This window comes from Genypterus blacodes, unplaced genomic scaffold (assembly GCF_046128005.1).
Source record: "Genypterus blacodes isolate CSIRO-AG114 ecotype Tasmania unplaced genomic scaffold, CSIRO-AGI_Gbla_v1 ptg000059l_1, whole genome shotgun sequence".
NCBI classification, from domain to species: domain Eukaryota; kingdom Metazoa; phylum Chordata; class Actinopteri; order Ophidiiformes; family Ophidiidae; genus Genypterus; species Genypterus blacodes.
The window spans coordinates 403,121-419,664 of record NW_027466871.1 but is presented as its reverse complement, the minus strand read 5'-3'; the positions used below and the strand labels follow the sequence as shown (position 1 = coordinate 419,664).

Below are 16,544 nucleotides of genomic sequence, written 5' to 3'. Positions count from 1 at the left end.
CATTTTTTTTATTCATCAAAAGCTGAGTGAATTCCATTCATACCGACTCATGTTAACAGTGAAAATGGGCTTTTGAGTCAGCGATGTTCCAGATGTTTGAATGACTTTTAAGCATGTATTGGTTTTGCTAACGTGATTTCCGATTTGATGTGACCCTTTAGTGAGAATCGACCTGAAATACCTGCCTTATTTTCAAGATGTTTTTTTTCAAGATTTTGGGGTGAGGGGGGCATACTTTTGGAATGACATACAGCTTTCTCTAACTGAAGAACAATATTTTTATTCAACTCCATTGTAGGCTGTGAAAAAGCTGAAGAACTTGTACCAGCATCATTTAGACATGACCCCATGCAAATAATTAACATCTGTTTCAACACACGTTGGCTGTACCAGCATGGATATTTGACTGAATAAACTCACTTTAAAAGTAAACAGTGACACCTTTGTTTTTTTATTTTAAACAAGTCTGTAATGTTTGAATTATAACTCACACATCCACCTTTTCTACCATATTTATGTCAACACAAATCGGAGAAGATCACATTCTCTTCGAAATTAATCATTACTGCTTTACTATTGAATGACATTTGACATTAACAGTAAGCTGGAAGTAAAGGTATTGAATAACTATAAAAACAACAAGGTCGGACTTTGACCTCTTCATTGTCAAATAATTGACAGATAACTTAGTTATAGTTATATGCTGGCGTAATAGTGTCACGCCTTGGAAAAGCAAAGCAGATTTGTATGTAAATGAACTAAAGATCAAAATGAAGAACAGTCCTTCAAACTAAATTATAAAAGCATTTCACTTGACTTTCTTTATCTTTGTTTTTCTTTTCTTGGTGGGGTTAGCGATAATTCTTTTCACTTTGAGGGGCTGCAGCATGCAGGAGGAGACACTTTCAGTCGCCTCCTCAGGTTCTAATTTCCTCTTCTGTCCCTTTTTGATACTGCTGTCCTCTTCCTCTTCCTCCTTCTCTTCTGTGTTGAGTGGCTGCTGCTCGGGTGTTGCACTGGCCGCTGTGCCTTGGAGCCATGTCACATCCAGTGAAGGCACTCTGGGTATGATGGCATCAACAGTGTCAGTGAACACCTCATCGCCCTTGGCAGCACAGCGTCTGAATCCCAGGGCCAGAACACTTTTCAGCCCCAGCGGTTCTGACATGTTCTGGCTGAGCCGTGGCACCTGGCAGGCTGGCACGCCTCTGGTCGCACTCAGTGTGATCAAGTGGTTCGTCATGTGTTTGGGTCTGACAGACTTGCACACAAGCACCAGTTTAAGTTCGTTCCTCTCCAAAGCCTTGGTGACCTCGTTGATGCCGATGGCCAGTTGTCTTCTTGCTGCAACATCAGTCCAGCCATTCTTTGGAGAGTTCTGTGCCTCTGGGTCCATCGTGGGTACAGTTTCTGACGTGTCAGAACCTTTCTGGTGCCTTTTCTTCCACGGACGAAACACTTTCATTTCTTTTTTCTCAAGCCCAGTGGTACTCAGCGTGTCCTTCAGGGTTTTAAGAATGAAGAACATGTCTTCTTGGGGTAGTGGGCTCCATTGTATGTTAAAAGGTGAAGTAAAGGAGGTTTTGGCTGGAGGCTGCCTCTTGATACCCTTCTTTGTGGGCTTTCCTGAAGCGGCCATAGTTCTCTGAAATAAAGGGACAAATAAGTTCAGGCTTCACCCCTAAAAATACACACATGAATATATTTATTTACTTCAGGCAAGTAGGTGACGTGTTTCCTCTTTATTGGCTACATACTCCTGAACTGCCCGCCTTCTTGGCAGAAAACGGGTGCGCGATTACTGACCCTCTTCACCCGGGTCTTGCCTCCACAACTCCCACCCGAGAACACGCAGAATATTCGGCAGTGTACAATTACATTTCGTCGCTTTAAAGCAAACGCTCAATTGTTTAAAGTGGACATTTTATACTGGCAATTCATTATTTAACCGCAATATCCGAGCACAGACACGCCACACACCCTCGCCCTGATGGGGACAAACAGGTAAATAATACACTGGAGGACGGGATGGAGCTAAAAGACAGTATGCGGTTACTTAATGTTACACTTTCATGAATGTACACTTCGGTTGAGTGTATAACTTTGGTGTCACAAGATAACACGGGTCGAAATACGGCTACAAACTCTGCAGTAACGACGAGCCCGAGTCGCCAACAATCACACAGACGTCATTGTTGCTGTTCAGTTACTTTACCTGGAATGACGTCACTCTTCTTACATCGACACCTCTTTTATTTCTTATTTCTTCGCTCGCGCAGCATCCCAACTTCAACAGTCAACATGGGCTAACGCCGCACCGCCATTTTGTTTGAATTGAGATAACTTTATTTAAAACGTTCCGACAGTCCAACATGTCAAACGCGCAGCACTGACAAGTGAATTCAAGCTTGCTGACGTTCAGCCACATTTATTAAATTACATACCAATGCTAACAAATTATAAAATAAGTGCATTTACAGTAACCATATGATCTGGCATCACTATAACCGAGCATTATGTTTTATTGATTGTGTTGTTTTTCTGCTGAGTCATCCAAGCATTAGTGAGCGTATAAACTATTAATGTGTATAAGCTGTGTCAGCCAAATGCAGAGATGCTTTACAGGTAGAACTCCGCGTGTGTGTGTGGTGTGTGTGGGACAGGCAGCCAATCAGCTTTCAGCACTGCACCGCCTCCATGGAGCTTTCTTGTGGTCCCAGCTGCACTCACTCAGCCTGCCTGCACCCTGGGAAACACACTAACACACTCATCTGCTTAACGAGGCTGCACCCTACAAAATGTCCCACCAGGTAATTCCTAATTGTTGTTGTTGCTGTTATTGTTATTGTATTTGTCTGAGCGACGGGCTGCAGCAGAGCGAACAGCCGGTGCGGCGATGGTGTGAGGGTGATGCTGCACTTTACTTCACGCCATAACGCTGAGGTGTCATCCATCTTTTAATGTGGAGGAAGATGAGAGGAAATGAACATGTTTATCCATGTTTACCCACCGGCTGATCGGAAACATTGATACTTCACAAATACGTCATGCTTATTTACATTGAGATTAGATAACAATCCAGATGTAATCCACATTAATACTTGGTAGCATTAAGTGTAGGTTCCAAACGCAGCCACCAGTAATGTTGTAGTTGCATCTATGCTGTATGCCTTCTATGATACTATAAGTTGATTATGTGTTTGTATATGTCTATTCAACAACAATTTCGTACCCCTTATTGTGTGTACTTATCGTGTACTTATTATCTACTTGCCTTCTTGCACTTTTCATTATTGCACTAGTTGGGTGATTTCTGATTTATGGTTCTTGTTGTCATGCTGTACTGTAGCTGTTGCACAGTAATTTTCCTCGGGATTATAAAATTTCATCTTATCTTATCTCTTATCTTAACCCTTATAAAATCATCTAAATTCTTATATTAGGTTAGAGGTTGGATTGCCTGTCTGGGAGTGTTTCCTATGAGCTGTAATTATCCGTTCTGTCCCAGATCCTTTGTGAAGTAGATGATTCAAGTAGGCACAAAGACATTATTGTCAGGCATGAAAGCCCATTGTTTAACTCCAACTTGTGCCATAATAGGTTCCCTAGGCTCCGCACTGTGGCTTGAATACTAAGCTCACATTTCTTAGTCAATGCTGACCATAAGTAATTAATATGCATGTCTCCTATTTTGTGGATATACACTTTCACTGCTCCAAAGTGACAGTTAAATCTATCAGACAAATGTTCATGTATATACTGTATGTAATAGGATGTCAAACATAGTTGTTGTTGTCCCCTCTAAAGGCAGAGTTTGATAAGATAGCAGAGGATGTAAAGAACGTGAAGACGAAGCCTTCAGACCAGGAGCTGCTGGAACTCTATGGCCTTTATAAACAGGTGGTCGTCGGGGACGTTGACACCGGTAGGACCTGCAGGAGATGAACATAATCACTTTCATGCAGTGTTCCCTAAAGTCTTAAAGTATTTTCTCCTTTCTTTGTGTTTCTCTTTTTCAGATAAGCCAGGAGTGTTGGACTTGAAAGGAAAAGCCAAATGGGAAGCCTGGAACACCAGAAAAGGTAATGAGACAAAAACAACATTTATAACTGTGTGTTTCTTCATCTGAATATTCTGGTGATACACACTTTCAGGGTTGTCAAAGGAGGATGCAATGTCTGCCTACATTGCACTTGCGAAGGAAATCATCGGCAAATATGGAATGTGAAAAAGGAAGTGGCAGGATGAATAGCATTATGAAAATGTTCTACTAACTCAATTCCTTAATGAATGCTACTGTCTTTAAGAATAAGGAGTAGCTCTGGTTTCATCATTTCATTATAACAAAGGATGAAGTGTGTCTTTGAATTTCCTTAGAATATTTTCTTTTTTAAATGGATATGTTGTCCCTTCATTTCAAGAACTAAACAAAAACTATGCGCTGTTTGTTGTTTAAACTATTACTCCTATTTGATCTAACTTGTGTTATTTATGTTTGCAGAAGCATACACCCCTAAATAGATTGAATATCACACTTTTGATTAATAACTATAATGTTGTCAAATGTGAACAAAGTCTCTCTCACTTAGTCACTTCAAAATAAAACCCTCTTCTGATTAACCTGATGGATTTTCACACCTCTCTTCAATGTGTTTGACTTTTTGTTGTCATTATGTGTGGAAAGGTAATGCCAGTTTTGTATAAAGGTTCATAAGGTAACAAATATTAAATATTACTTGGTATTGAACCTCATTCTAAATAAAAAACTACCAAATTACATAAATTGGCACTCAATGCTTGGCCGTATTCTTTAACCTCTATTGTAATTACATTATTTTTACACTTTAATTTAGTACACAGTGCTAAATATGACATACATGGAAATTGCTGGGTATTCATAATAAAGAAATTAAATGAGGGCGTAAGCCTCTGACTTGAGTGTATCTAATGGTTTTATAATTAGTGGACATAGACGTAAAAAATATAATTAATAATAATGTTATCTAAAGTGATATTGTGCATGATTGTTGTATCTATGCTTTTCCTTGTAGTTAATCAAGGTATATGTTTTGACAACACGAGTCATTGTTTATCACTGTTAAACATTATTAGTGTTCATTAGGATTGTTGTTATTGTTATAGCTGCAGTAGTATTTGAAGCATCGTGCGTCTCCCTCATTTGACTGCACTACATCATATACACCAGCAGATGGCGCAGTGTGACTTCAAGTGGTGATTTTTCAAAATAACAGCTCAAAAATGGTTCCAAAGCTTCTGCCATACATTATTCATCCATCTGTAGCAACAATGGATCAAATGAGTGTCCATGTGACGTCTTGGTGGTGAAAGAACACGTCATCCTCCGACTGGTTATGCTCCAGTCTGTCAGATATCACAATGAGAGGGAAAAGGTGGCTGCTGTCGTTGGGATACGCGCTTTTATGTTGAAAGTCCAGTTTTTTCCGTGGGCACCGAGTGAGCTCCGGGCTGACACGCACAGCTGCTGCCGCTCCTGCCCTGATGCAGAGGGAGCGGAGCGGGGTCCGGAGCGGCTGCGGGATTGGGGGCATTCACGGGATGGCGTCGCTCGGTGTGGGGCTGCATCTCATCCGCAAGCGTGCAGTGAGCAGGACCGCGGCCGTGGAGAGGAGGAACCTGCTCACGGTGTGCAGGTGAGAGCACACACACACACACACACACGCTCGCACATTAACACACACTCACTCACACGGGGAGGAGGATGATGAAGGAGTCTCTGCAGCTGTGGGTCTCGTTTTAATTAAGCTTTGGCCAGAGCGCAAACATTGGTGCATAGTTAAGGGATAACAAAAGAGCGAGGTGGGCTGCGACCCTAATATCTGACTAAATACGACATTTAAACACAGAGGGTCAGTGGTCTGCTGGGTGAAAGGAGGTGAAATATGATAGAGTGACTTCAAAATATAATTAATTTGTAGTAACGCTGATGTCTGAGATTTATTTTAAAGGGCCAGAGGAGGCGGAGGTCTTATGGCCAGGATAGGAATATGACTATCCATGGCTGTGGCACACACACACACACACACACACACACACACACACACACACACACACACACACACACACACACACACACACACACACACACACACACACAGAGGCCTCCACATGCCTCCATTAAACTTTCATGCAGTCATCCCAGTTCAGATTACCTTCATAACCCAGTGCAGTGAGGAGCAGTGGGCCCAAGCATTCATCAAAGATATGTACAGGTATCACAGGTAAGATGGGGAGCTACACAGTGTGGATGGAATTTGGTGCAATCTGTGATCCAAATGTAAACAATGAAGGTTTATCTAAGGGTCTCTGTGTCATTCACACATTGATTCTATGGTTGAAGACAGCTGGTGCACGTAATCCCCATGAGATGATCTCCATTTATGGCTGTTAATTAAGCACCAACACCTATGAAGGTTCTCACTCATCCAGGTCAATTAATGTCAAGCTGTAGTAGCTCAGGGCAACTGAACTCTCTCTATAGTATGTTTGGTTTGGTTTGGGAGTGAGGGTTTCTTGTTTCTAGGTATCTTTCCACTGGGTTTGGAGCTTTGGCTTATTTTAGGCTTGAAGCAAATTTTCCCCAATTCATTCCTCAGAATAATAGCATCTTGTCAGTTGTGAGTCGTGACGTTTTCCTCCTGCAGTGGCTGCTGAAGTCCTCTTACTTTACAGCACCAAGCCTAATGTTTTTTATTCAATTAATTTAGATATTTTAGATCCTAAAGGGAAATGCAGATGTTTCAGTTATATCCTCGTCTTACACCTACCAGAGACATGGGTCTCAGTCTTAATGGCTTCACAGCATCATCCTACATGTATGACCAAGTGGGTGTCCTGTCTGTCCTCATGCAAAAAACTGAAATTTAGGTTTTGCCTCTTTTTACAGGAAGCAGAGAGTCCATGGTCACACTGCTGCTTAGCAACGACTGAACGGGAGACAGAGACAGACAGAGATGCTGAAATCAGATTGCTCAGCTGTTGACGTAGAGGAGTACACACAGTTGGGCAGAATTTGCAGAGCATACACACATTGCGACCTTTCCCATTAACTCTCCTTGCTGCGTAATTACCCGAAACCATACCAAGCTGCGTCGCTGTGTACACACAACTTCATCAAAATCTCATTTGAAGTTTAGTCGCCAGATGTCTTTATTTTCTTGTGAATCGATTCGTGACACAAATGTGTGTTTGGCACCATTCTGTCTGGGATCTTAGAGCAACCAAAGCAGTTTTCAACATGAATGTATAGATATCAGTGTAGAGATGTCAAATAATATAAATATATGAGATACTTCTCTCATAAAACTGTTTCCTTGTGTACGTGTTCTTTTACTTGCAGGTTTTCAGTGAAGACTCTGCTCGACCGCTCCTGTTTTGAGACCATAGATGATGCATCCTCGGAATTTGTTAACTTCGTTTCCATCCTGGAGCACATCCTCAGTCATCGACTTAAAGGTCGGAACTCACAAGCATTTGTAGACACGTGAAATAAGTGAAAATGTAGCCGTGTCGTATCTCTCTCTACTCTATCCAGTCCTGATTAACTGAATAAGGTGTGTTCACTTGATCAATTGCCTAAACGTGCCTGATATAGCTAATGAGGCGTCGAGAGAGCAGGCAGAGATCTGAAAAATGGAGTTCCAGGATCGAGAACCACTGCTAAACCACGGATTCGTGCTGCACATTTGCCTTTATTGACAGCTGGAGGATTGGAGAAACGGGTGGAGAAACGTCTTGGTCATTGTCTTTTCATTTTCCTTTAGGTCAGACAACTTGGTTTGGCTATGAGAGTCCTCGTAGTTTCTGGGATTACATTAGAGCTGCGTGCAGTAAAGTCTCTCATAATTGCATCCGAAGCATTGAGAGCATGGAGAACGTGCGGACGTCCAGAGCTAAGGTGAGGTTACTTGTTTTGATCACAGTCCGAAGGAATTAAACTTACAGCGCACACAACATGGATTCAGGCTCTCATTGGGTTTAGCTTAGTTTCCATTATCCTACTTAGGAGAGAATGTAGGAAGGAGATGGTCAGAGTATTTCGTAGGTATAATAAAATAGTTTTATACAGTCAAATATGAGATTGAAGGGTCCATTATTGAATAGAGTGCAGCTTTTAACATCCATCGCAGCAGAAATGTGTTTTATGTTCTTTGATCCTATTTTTCCCTGCATAGAGTTTTGGTTGTGGTCCTCTCAGATGGTAAGGAGATGTGTCAGTGGGTAAATGATAGCAGCTCTACGTCTCCTCTCTCTCTCTCTCTCTCTCTCTCTCTCTCTCTCTCTCTCTCTCTCTCTCTCTCTCTCTCTCTCTCTCTCTCTCTCTCTCTCTCTCTCTCTCTCTCTCTCTCTCTCTCTCTCTCTCTCTCTCTCTCTCTCTCTCTCTCTCTCTCTCTCTCTCTCTCTCTCTCTCTCTCTCTCTCTCTCTCTCTCTCTCTCTCGGTGTGTGCAGGGCCGGGCGTGGATCAGAGTGGTGCTGATGGAGAAGAGACTGTCCGAATACATCTCATCTGCACTGAGGGACTTTAAAACCACCAGGTCGGTCACCAGGACTCTCACATGCAGTACACACAGTTACCTTTAGTTCCACATATACCTCAAAGACTCTGTGTGTAGAAAAGGTCCCTCCATAACTAAACCAGTACTGTAAACCACAGTTAATTTAGACATTTGACCTCACCTTTATCATCATAACACACCAGCAGCTCCCACCTGTGCTGATGTTCCCTGTTTTACGGTGTGTGTATGACCATAGGAGGTTTTATGATGACGGAGCAATCATGCAGGGAGAGGAGGCAGGGCTGTTAGCTGACACACTCATCGGACTCAACACCATTGATTTCAGGTACGAATCACGCTTAGCTGTTTCCTGCTGTTCATAAACTCTTCCTAGAATGAATAAAACAAGGCATTAGTGGATAAAATAACCCCCTCACCAGTTTTGAGTGATTTTCCATCCATACCATCAGTGTTCCTTCCTCTCTTTAGTTTCTGTCTGAAAGGGGAGGGTTTGGATGGCAGCTGCCCCGCCGTGATCGACTACACGCCTTATCTGAAGTTCACTCAGAGGTATGCGAGCGTCACACACACTTCACCATTGCACTGTGCAGCATCTGTACTAATATGAGCCGTGGCCCGATTTGTTCCCCGCGCAGCGGAGACAGCATCAGCAGCGACGAGGAGGAGATGAGGACGCTGGGGAGCAGCGGCAGCGAGAGCAGCACGCCTGACAAGACGGCCACGGCTGCCTCCATCTTCACTGAGCAGAGCAACCTGGTCAGCAAGTGCAAACGCTTTGAGCAGAAGTACCGCATGGCGCTGGAGCAGAAGGTAGCGTCTGTTATTGTGCGTTAAAGTGACTGTGTTGAGACAATTACAGGCTGGGTCTGTGTGCCAGTGTGACACTTACACATATTAGTGGGGTGGAATTGTGAAAGATGCATGTGTCATGTTCACATTACAGGCTAAAGTCACACATCAGATATTTGGTTTTTGGTAGCTCATGTGGGTTCTTTGTAAGGTTTCACTTCTCTGCACAGATGCATATCACTAAAAAAGTAAAAAAGTAAAGTAAAAGTAAACATGTAGGCTGCGACTATAAGATGGATGGGGGTCAGTAGAGTTACGAAGAGAAAATGTGAGTCATGTAAATGATGTATCTGATACCAGCGTCACAGGCATGCAGGGCCCCTTCTTACATGAATGTGAACCCTATTCATTGAGCACTAAGGCCTGTAATTCACACACATACGCAAGACACACAAGAGACGATTTAAAACTGTGTGTGTGTGTGTGTTCATGCATCAGGGTTACCTGGAAGAGCTGGTCCGTCTACGAGAAGCCCAGCTGTCAGAGGCTGTGTCTCATAACAAAGCTCTTCAACAGAGCCTGGCAGACACACATCTCGCCCACACACTGGAAAAGGAGCAGCTTGAATACATCATCCTGGAACTACAGGACCAACTGTGAGTGTGTTCTCTGCTCTCTGTGTGTGTGGGTGAGTGTCGGTGTGTGTGTGTGTGTGCGCATGGGTGCCTGTGAGGCTTCTGAAGTCATCTTCATCTTCATCTTCTGATCCATTTGCCAGTCAGGACACAGCTGGAGCAGGTGCTTTTAGCCAGATGAAACACTGAGTCAGCACTGTGCAGAAATGTTCTCTGATCGGTATTTAAGTGCGGGCTGCAAGATGTGTGACGTGCGTTTGTGTCACAATTGGCTGTTAATGAAGCTGCAGTCTCAAGCCAGTGATGAGTCAGTGTTCAGATGCAGATAGAGGGGAAGCTGGAAGAGATGTGCAGAGGGAGATACTGTAGCAGCAACCACAGCCAGAGAAACCGTGACAGAAAGCAGATGACTGGAGAAAAGCTTCCAAACGCTGCCAGGGCCAAATGTAGAGGGAACAGTAGGTGGATCCATTGCGACCCTGAGTGTCCTCTTAACTCCTTGTCAGAGCATCATGTGACTACATATTTATATTCAGGTGGTCATGAGGCATTGCTGATCCTAATAAGCAGGCCAATCAGTTAATCTGCTACTCTATTGACAATCAGGAGAATCTCGAAGGATGATTTTGACCTGCATTCCCAAAAAGTGAATACATCTTTATCTTTATTGTTATGGTGATGAAGCCTGAATTTACGACTATGCAGCCATATTCAAACAAAAGCTGGTTTGGAAAAGGCCCTCTAGAAACTCCCATCATGGTGGCTGATATTTACATCTTTCTTGGTCATTTCTTATATTTGGTGTTTCATTCACACTCCATATTTAGGCGTGGTCCTCTGACTCTTTGACACTATCTCAAATCTTCAGGACGGTGCTGAAGAACAATGATTTGCGTTCCAGACAGGAGTTGACGGCTCATCTGACCAATCAATGGCCGTCTCCCGACGCTTTGGATGCGAATGCTGTTGCCTTGGACACGTTGCTGTACAGGAAGAGGACAGGACAGTGGGCGGAGTATGTGGATGAGTCGACGTTCCTTAACTTGCAGGGTTGATTGGTTGGGCATTGGCTATATGTTCAGAATCGTTTTAGAATTTTCCATCCTGGTGCCGGTATAAGATCTGAGTTTTGGTATCAATACCAAAATGATGCTTATGCCAATACTTTACATTGCTGATTGCTGGATGCTTTGCTGATGCTCCAGGTCTGCATGGCCTTTACTAGTTTTCACCTTTTTTTCCAGGAAGAGTTTCCAGAGTCTGGAGCAGTTGTCAGCTGACATGAGCCTCTCCCAGACTTCTTTAGAACCTTCACACACACTCAGTCTGGAGGCCAGACCGTCTAGCACAGGCTGGCCCCACCACGGTAGGTTTGTTACTGCATTGAAGGAAGTGCTCCACCCCTGATGTGAGTATTAACCCTTTACACTATGTCACTCAGGTAAAGAGGAAACTCCATCTCTCAGAGGATTGTGTGGCTCTCTGACCTCAGTTGCCAGTTACAAGTCTCTGGCCAGTCTGAAGTCTAGCGAGTGTCTGGCCAGTCCCACAGTGGAGATCGCCAGCCCGGGCATCACCCCTTCCTAGTAAACAGTGAGCCAGCAGGCATCCATCAAGCCCTGTATCAGCAGTGCAGGAACATCCAGATTAAAGAGGGTCTTAGTTTGCTGTTCTTAAAGGTTTGTTGTGGTCTGTATGTGCAGGCCAGAGCTTTAATGAATGTAAACCTGAGACCAGATGTGACGAATGAGAGTCTGGTCAAGTGTCAAGTATTTAATGTCAGACACTCTGGCCAGCTCTTGTCTCATTAATGTACCTTAAAGTTGAAACACTGCTCAGCCTCAGTCAGTCCAGAAGATGTTTGTAAGCCTTTACCTCACATTTTGTTGTGGCTGTCCTCTGTGGAGAACAAGATTTTGATTTCTTTGTTACTGCCTGTTGAAAGTTCATGTAGGGATGAACATGAGTCATGAGGACCGGAGGTTTCATGACTCAAGAAGAGTTTCACTGGAGAATGTAGCATGCTGAAATACTATGTGACGACTATAGATGAGGTCAAAGAGCCTCAAGCTACAGTCTGCTTGGTTGAGAAACTCCTTTTCATTTTCTGTTCATTGCTGTTATTTCATCTGACCGCTCCCCAGTGTTTGTGTTGTTTTAACTCTTCACTCATGTCTTTGCTTTAATATGGTGAATGTGCCTTTGTCAGCTTCTTGCGTGTCGTGTTAATGTGTGATGCCCTCTCACATTCTGTTCTGTGTGACTGTATGTGCACCCATGTCAGCTCATGATGTCAGTGTTAATGCAGTGTCACGTTATTTAGCTCTCAGGTAATGATCACTATGATCAATGTTCACCATGCTGTCGGGTTTTTCTGCGTTTAGCTCAATCAGACATGGAATCTTGTTTTACTCCCTTTAATTCTCTTAGGATTTCATTTGAAGGCTGCTTACCTTAAATAGGTCATTCCGTATGTGAAAAACTGTCATTAGGTCTCTTGTAATGAATATGATATTTTGTGAGTGAGAAGCGAGTGCATTTGCGGAATTTTAGTATTGTGTTTACTTTTTATTGGTGACTAGCTGCGTCCTGCAGCACTGAGCTCATTACCACTTTAGGTTGCTCAAGCATCTTTTGCACATACAGCAAATCATGTTTTGTGCCTTTTTATCCTTAATTTTGAATAAATTGTACTTGCTTAAATACTGGGACTCTTATTGATTCACATTTATTCATAAAGAAGGTAAGGAGAGAAACACCTCATACATTCATCTATTCATTAATGAAAATAATTCCTAAACAAAGTATCTCATTTCAAATTTCTTTTGATAAATAATTCACACAAGATTGATTTAATTAATCATCAACTGCAAAAATCACATTCTTCTGGCATACAGAAGACCAGCTGAGTGTTTCTCACACACAGGACACACAAGTGAAAGTGCAAATGTGGAGATCCTCACCAGGAGTCACGGAGGAATACATCTGAGGAGATCCATCTCTAATCTATTTGGTAATAACTCTTGGCACAGTGCAGAGATGTATCATCCCATATATAAATGTACATTACCACAGTGCAATGTGATACAAGGTCCAACATTTCCTATTATTCATTTGGCAGCATTATCATTTCCCTCTCAGCTTAAGTCCAGCACTGGTCATAGTTTTGTTCTGCAGCCGTTCCTCTCCTGGTTGCGCTTGCGGAAAAAGGTCTTCCCGATCTCATAGGTGCTGATCATAATGGCACAGGCCGGGGCGACTTTGATCAGCCTGGGCAGGAAACCTGGCAAAGAGACCAAAGATGTAAGAAGTGCAACCTCAACGGGCCACGTTTCAACAAAGAAGCAGCACAAAGCATCTACCTGCAAACAGGCCCTGAAAGCCATCCTGCGCCACAATCCTGCGCATGACACTGAAGGTGGAGGAGGCCTGATGTGACACTTGATGATAGAAAGACACCAGTAAACAACTAATGAACAATTCACTCCCCAACTGATGGAATGAAATGTGTTGCAATTAGTGGATGCCATAATTACAATTCATGGCTTGTAGCTCCCCAAGCTCCACCTGCCGTCTAGTTTTGACTACATCAAAGGGTAATGTTGTAATAGCTGCAATCTGAAAGAAAGTGAAAATAATCTATGGTTTACTTCTGATAAGCAATGTTTTTCATCTCGGAGTTCTGTCAATCATAAATAACATTGGAAAGTATAAATACTGTGCAGGTTAAGAGGAGCTGAGAGACAGAGGCACTTACAGAGCCAGACACTGCTCCAGCTGTGAAGGTGATGGCGAGCGTGGGCTCTCTGGTGTTATACCAGTTACACAGCCAGCTCTTGCCATTCTCGTAGTTGTACCAGTACATGGCTGAGAAGGGCACGTCTCGGAGCAGCGTGGGCCCAAGACCTCGCCACAGTGACCGCCAACCGCCCATGTCCACTGCTGAGCGAATGCAGTCAGTCAGCTCCCTGTAGGTCAGTTTCTGAGACTGCATCTTAGTGCGGATCAGCTCCAACGGGCTGATCACCGTCGCCGCACCCACTGAGAGGCAAGGAATGAGGAGAAAACACAGACCAAGTTTAAGACACGCAAACACAAATGATTCAAGATTAGGTTGCTGTCGTCAGTATGGTGAACAGGGAAACAGGAAACAGGGATTGCCAGAACAATTTAAATTTAATCTTAACAGACACGCCCTTATCTGTCCTGTTCATAAATTGGACAGCAGTCTGCTCACCTCTGGCGGTGGCTCCTGCCAGGAGAGGAGCCTCTTGAGCATGATCACCCATCCTGGCTCTCAGTGCTGTACACAGCTGGTCATAACAAGTGAAGTAGATCACTGTAGCTGGGACCGCCATCACACTGGAGATATCTCACACACACACACACACACACACACACACACACACACACACACACACACACACACACACACACACACACACACACACACACACACACACACACACACACACACACACACCCCATCAACTATGCTTCTATCAATATGAATACAGACTGCTTCAAATACTCACTGTGGAACGATAAGGAGAAAGAATAAAAGTGATGGATTCTCACTCACAGGGTTGGAGGGAGGCCGCTCCATAAAGACATGACTCCTTCTCTGCGCACTATTTGGACAAAGGCATCCTGCAGAGACACAGAGGTCACAGTGCATAACAAAAAACAAGACACGTCACTTCTAACTGACAACCAACTCCTGACTTGGAATATCTTATTATGAAAAACAAGACAGAGAACCTTACATTACATTACATTACATACATACATACAGAGAACCTTCATAGATAAACAGTGAAAGTCAATATGTCATTGTTATGTCATTCTTACCAGTGTGCCAGTGAATTGACCAGGGGCTTTGTACCAGGCCCTGGAGTTCCCATTTACACACACACATATATGGTCCATGAGTCCATTGCAGTAGACAAAGCATTTCCCTGTAAACATTATAAATACATATGACTGACAGCATTGTATCAGTAATTTATGCCGCTTAATAAATATGATACTACATCAATGTGAATCATTTCTACCTTTGGGGAAGGGATGTTTCTGTACTTGCAGTCTGATCTTCACTACATCCAAAGGTGTGACTGAAAACAGCAGAAAGTTACCATCAGCTCCGGTTGTAAACATCTGATTTAGGTACATTTGTGCAGTGCCATGCGAGCCCAGAGGGAGGGATTTAGGCTGTCCTCCTTACGATACATAAACATACACTTTCTCATACAAGCGATATTTTAATGGATTTTTAATACAAACATCTGGTAAATTTGATACGGTCACCTCATAATGATTTTACGAGCTGAAATGATCGCCTGAACGCATCATTCATCGATGTCTTGCTACATGGTGGATTGTGACCAAATCTGACACTCCTGGGCTTCATTGGGGTGATGTTATGAATTAGAGCCGGTGTGTGTGTGTGTGTATTCACCGAACAGAGACGTGAGGATCGCTCCGGAGCAGGACGACACCACCTGCTGCAGCGGAGTAATGCGATCAGAACGTTGGCCACTCATGATGCCTTGAGGAAAACACGGAGACACGGGGCAATGTTAAGACTCCATTTAATTGTTAGTTTAGTATGTCAAGAGACGTCATCGACATGCGTAACAAGCGGGCTCTGTGGCTAGCGACGTTAGCTTTCGGCTTAGTTCCTACCTGCTAACACTCTTCAGCATGAACACATTCCTCCATGAACGCGAACATTCGTCTCGGTTTGTTAGATTGGTGTCCTGACAGCGCCGGTAAGTAATGTTGTCATTTACTGCGACGTAAACGCCACACGTGCTAGTCACAGAGCTGTCAGCCTTGCTAACTGCTAACTCTTGTTTTTTTAATTTTTTTCATTAAACTTTATTTAACACAATGTCAATGACAGTAACACAGTCGCGTTTTCCCACAAATCCTTGAATCTTGAATAAAATAGTAAACAACGACATTTTTAATGGAACGTGAGCATTACATGGGTACATGGGTCCATTCACTCTCGGTAACGTTTTATTCTCGGTATATTGAAATGATTCTGATGTCTATGAAAACCTTACATAAAGTCTAAAAAAAAATAAAATAAATCAACCAAGAAATCAGATCATTAAGTCAAATAGTTTTTATTTAATTTTTAATATTTAATTTTTTAACATGAATTTGGTGTCATTAACGTCAAGAAGAATTTTCAATTATGCTTAACTCGCTTTACTGGGTTACTGAGTTGTAAATATAACTTTTATCAAACCTATGAATTACATCCACATTAAATACATTTTTTTATATAATTTCTTTTTCATTGGATATTGCGCCATAAATGCTTGCATATAGTGGCAATAGCAAACATTGGCCAACAGATGTCCCCAGTTAAACGGAGCGTCCTTAGAATGATACAGGGTGTATTCAATCTATCGTTTTCTTTATTTGTTAATGTAGCTTTTCTATCTAATTTGGCATATAATACTGTGATGAAAGATGGTGCCCAAGTTGTTGACGTGTATTATTGTGCCTGTAATTATTATTATTATTATTATTATTTTTTTTTTACATAAT

At 42.8% G+C, this 16,544-nt stretch overlaps 4 protein-coding genes across 7 annotated transcripts; 2 read left to right on the top strand and 2 right to left on the bottom strand.

Annotated features, from left to right (window-relative positions):
• Positions 1-17: 17 nt before the first annotated feature.
• Positions 18-2,343, bottom strand: rpp38 (ribonuclease P/MRP 38 subunit). Its single transcript, XM_076153804.1, has 2 exons — positions 2,216-2,343; positions 18-1,645 (listed from the first exon to the last, which is right to left on the bottom strand). Exon 2 carries the CDS (start codon positions 1,637-1,639, stop codon positions 809-811), a length of 831 nt encoding a protein of 276 aa, XP_076009919.1. The 5' UTR covers positions 1,640-1,645; positions 2,216-2,343; the 3' UTR covers positions 18-808.
• On the top strand, positions 1,790-4,714 carry acbd7 (acyl-CoA binding domain containing 7). 3 transcript variants are annotated; one of them, XM_076153805.1, is made up of 5 exons: positions 1,790-2,004; positions 2,664-2,810; positions 3,808-3,925; positions 4,020-4,082; positions 4,155-4,714. In XM_076153805.1, the coding sequence occupies exons 2-5, from the start codon at positions 2,799-2,801 to the stop codon at positions 4,226-4,228; spliced, it is 267 nt and encodes an 88-aa protein (XP_076009920.1). In that variant the 5' UTR covers positions 1,790-2,004; positions 2,664-2,798; the 3' UTR covers positions 4,229-4,714. The 3 variants fall into 3 exon arrangements, with proteins under 3 accessions (XP_076009920.1, XP_076009921.1, XP_076009922.1); XM_076153806.1 differs by having other exon boundaries at positions 1,790-2,044; XM_076153807.1 differs by lacking the exon at positions 1,790-2,004 and having other exon boundaries at positions 2,622-2,810.
• An 863-nt stretch (positions 4,715-5,577) lies between these two features.
• On the top strand, positions 5,578-11,567 carry rundc3b (RUN domain containing 3b). Of its 2 annotated transcripts, none has more exons than XM_076153884.1 (11): positions 5,578-5,672; positions 7,379-7,494; positions 7,803-7,936; positions 8,489-8,574; positions 8,792-8,881; positions 9,025-9,105; positions 9,192-9,366; positions 9,844-10,001; positions 10,849-10,995; positions 11,225-11,346; positions 11,422-11,567. In XM_076153884.1, the coding sequence occupies exons 1-11, from the start codon at positions 5,578-5,580 to the stop codon at positions 11,565-11,567; spliced, it is 1,350 nt and encodes a 449-aa protein (XP_076009999.1). The 2 variants fall into 2 exon arrangements, with proteins under 2 accessions (XP_076009999.1, XP_076009997.1); XM_076153882.1 differs by having other exon boundaries at positions 7,379-7,508; positions 7,808-7,936.
• A 1,125-nt stretch (positions 11,568-12,692) lies between these two features.
• On the bottom strand, positions 12,693-15,835 carry slc25a40 (solute carrier family 25 member 40). Its single transcript, XM_076153658.1, has 10 exons — positions 15,666-15,835; positions 15,439-15,528; positions 15,035-15,094; positions 14,832-14,938; positions 14,563-14,630; positions 14,218-14,342; positions 13,738-14,021; positions 13,517-13,598; positions 13,343-13,420; positions 12,693-13,263 (listed from the first exon to the last, which is right to left on the bottom strand). The coding sequence occupies exons 2-10, from the start codon at positions 15,521-15,523 to the stop codon at positions 13,139-13,141; spliced, it is 1,014 nt and encodes a 337-aa protein (XP_076009773.1). The 5' UTR covers positions 15,524-15,528; positions 15,666-15,835; the 3' UTR covers positions 12,693-13,138.
• Between the last annotated feature and the right edge of the window lie 709 nt (positions 15,836-16,544).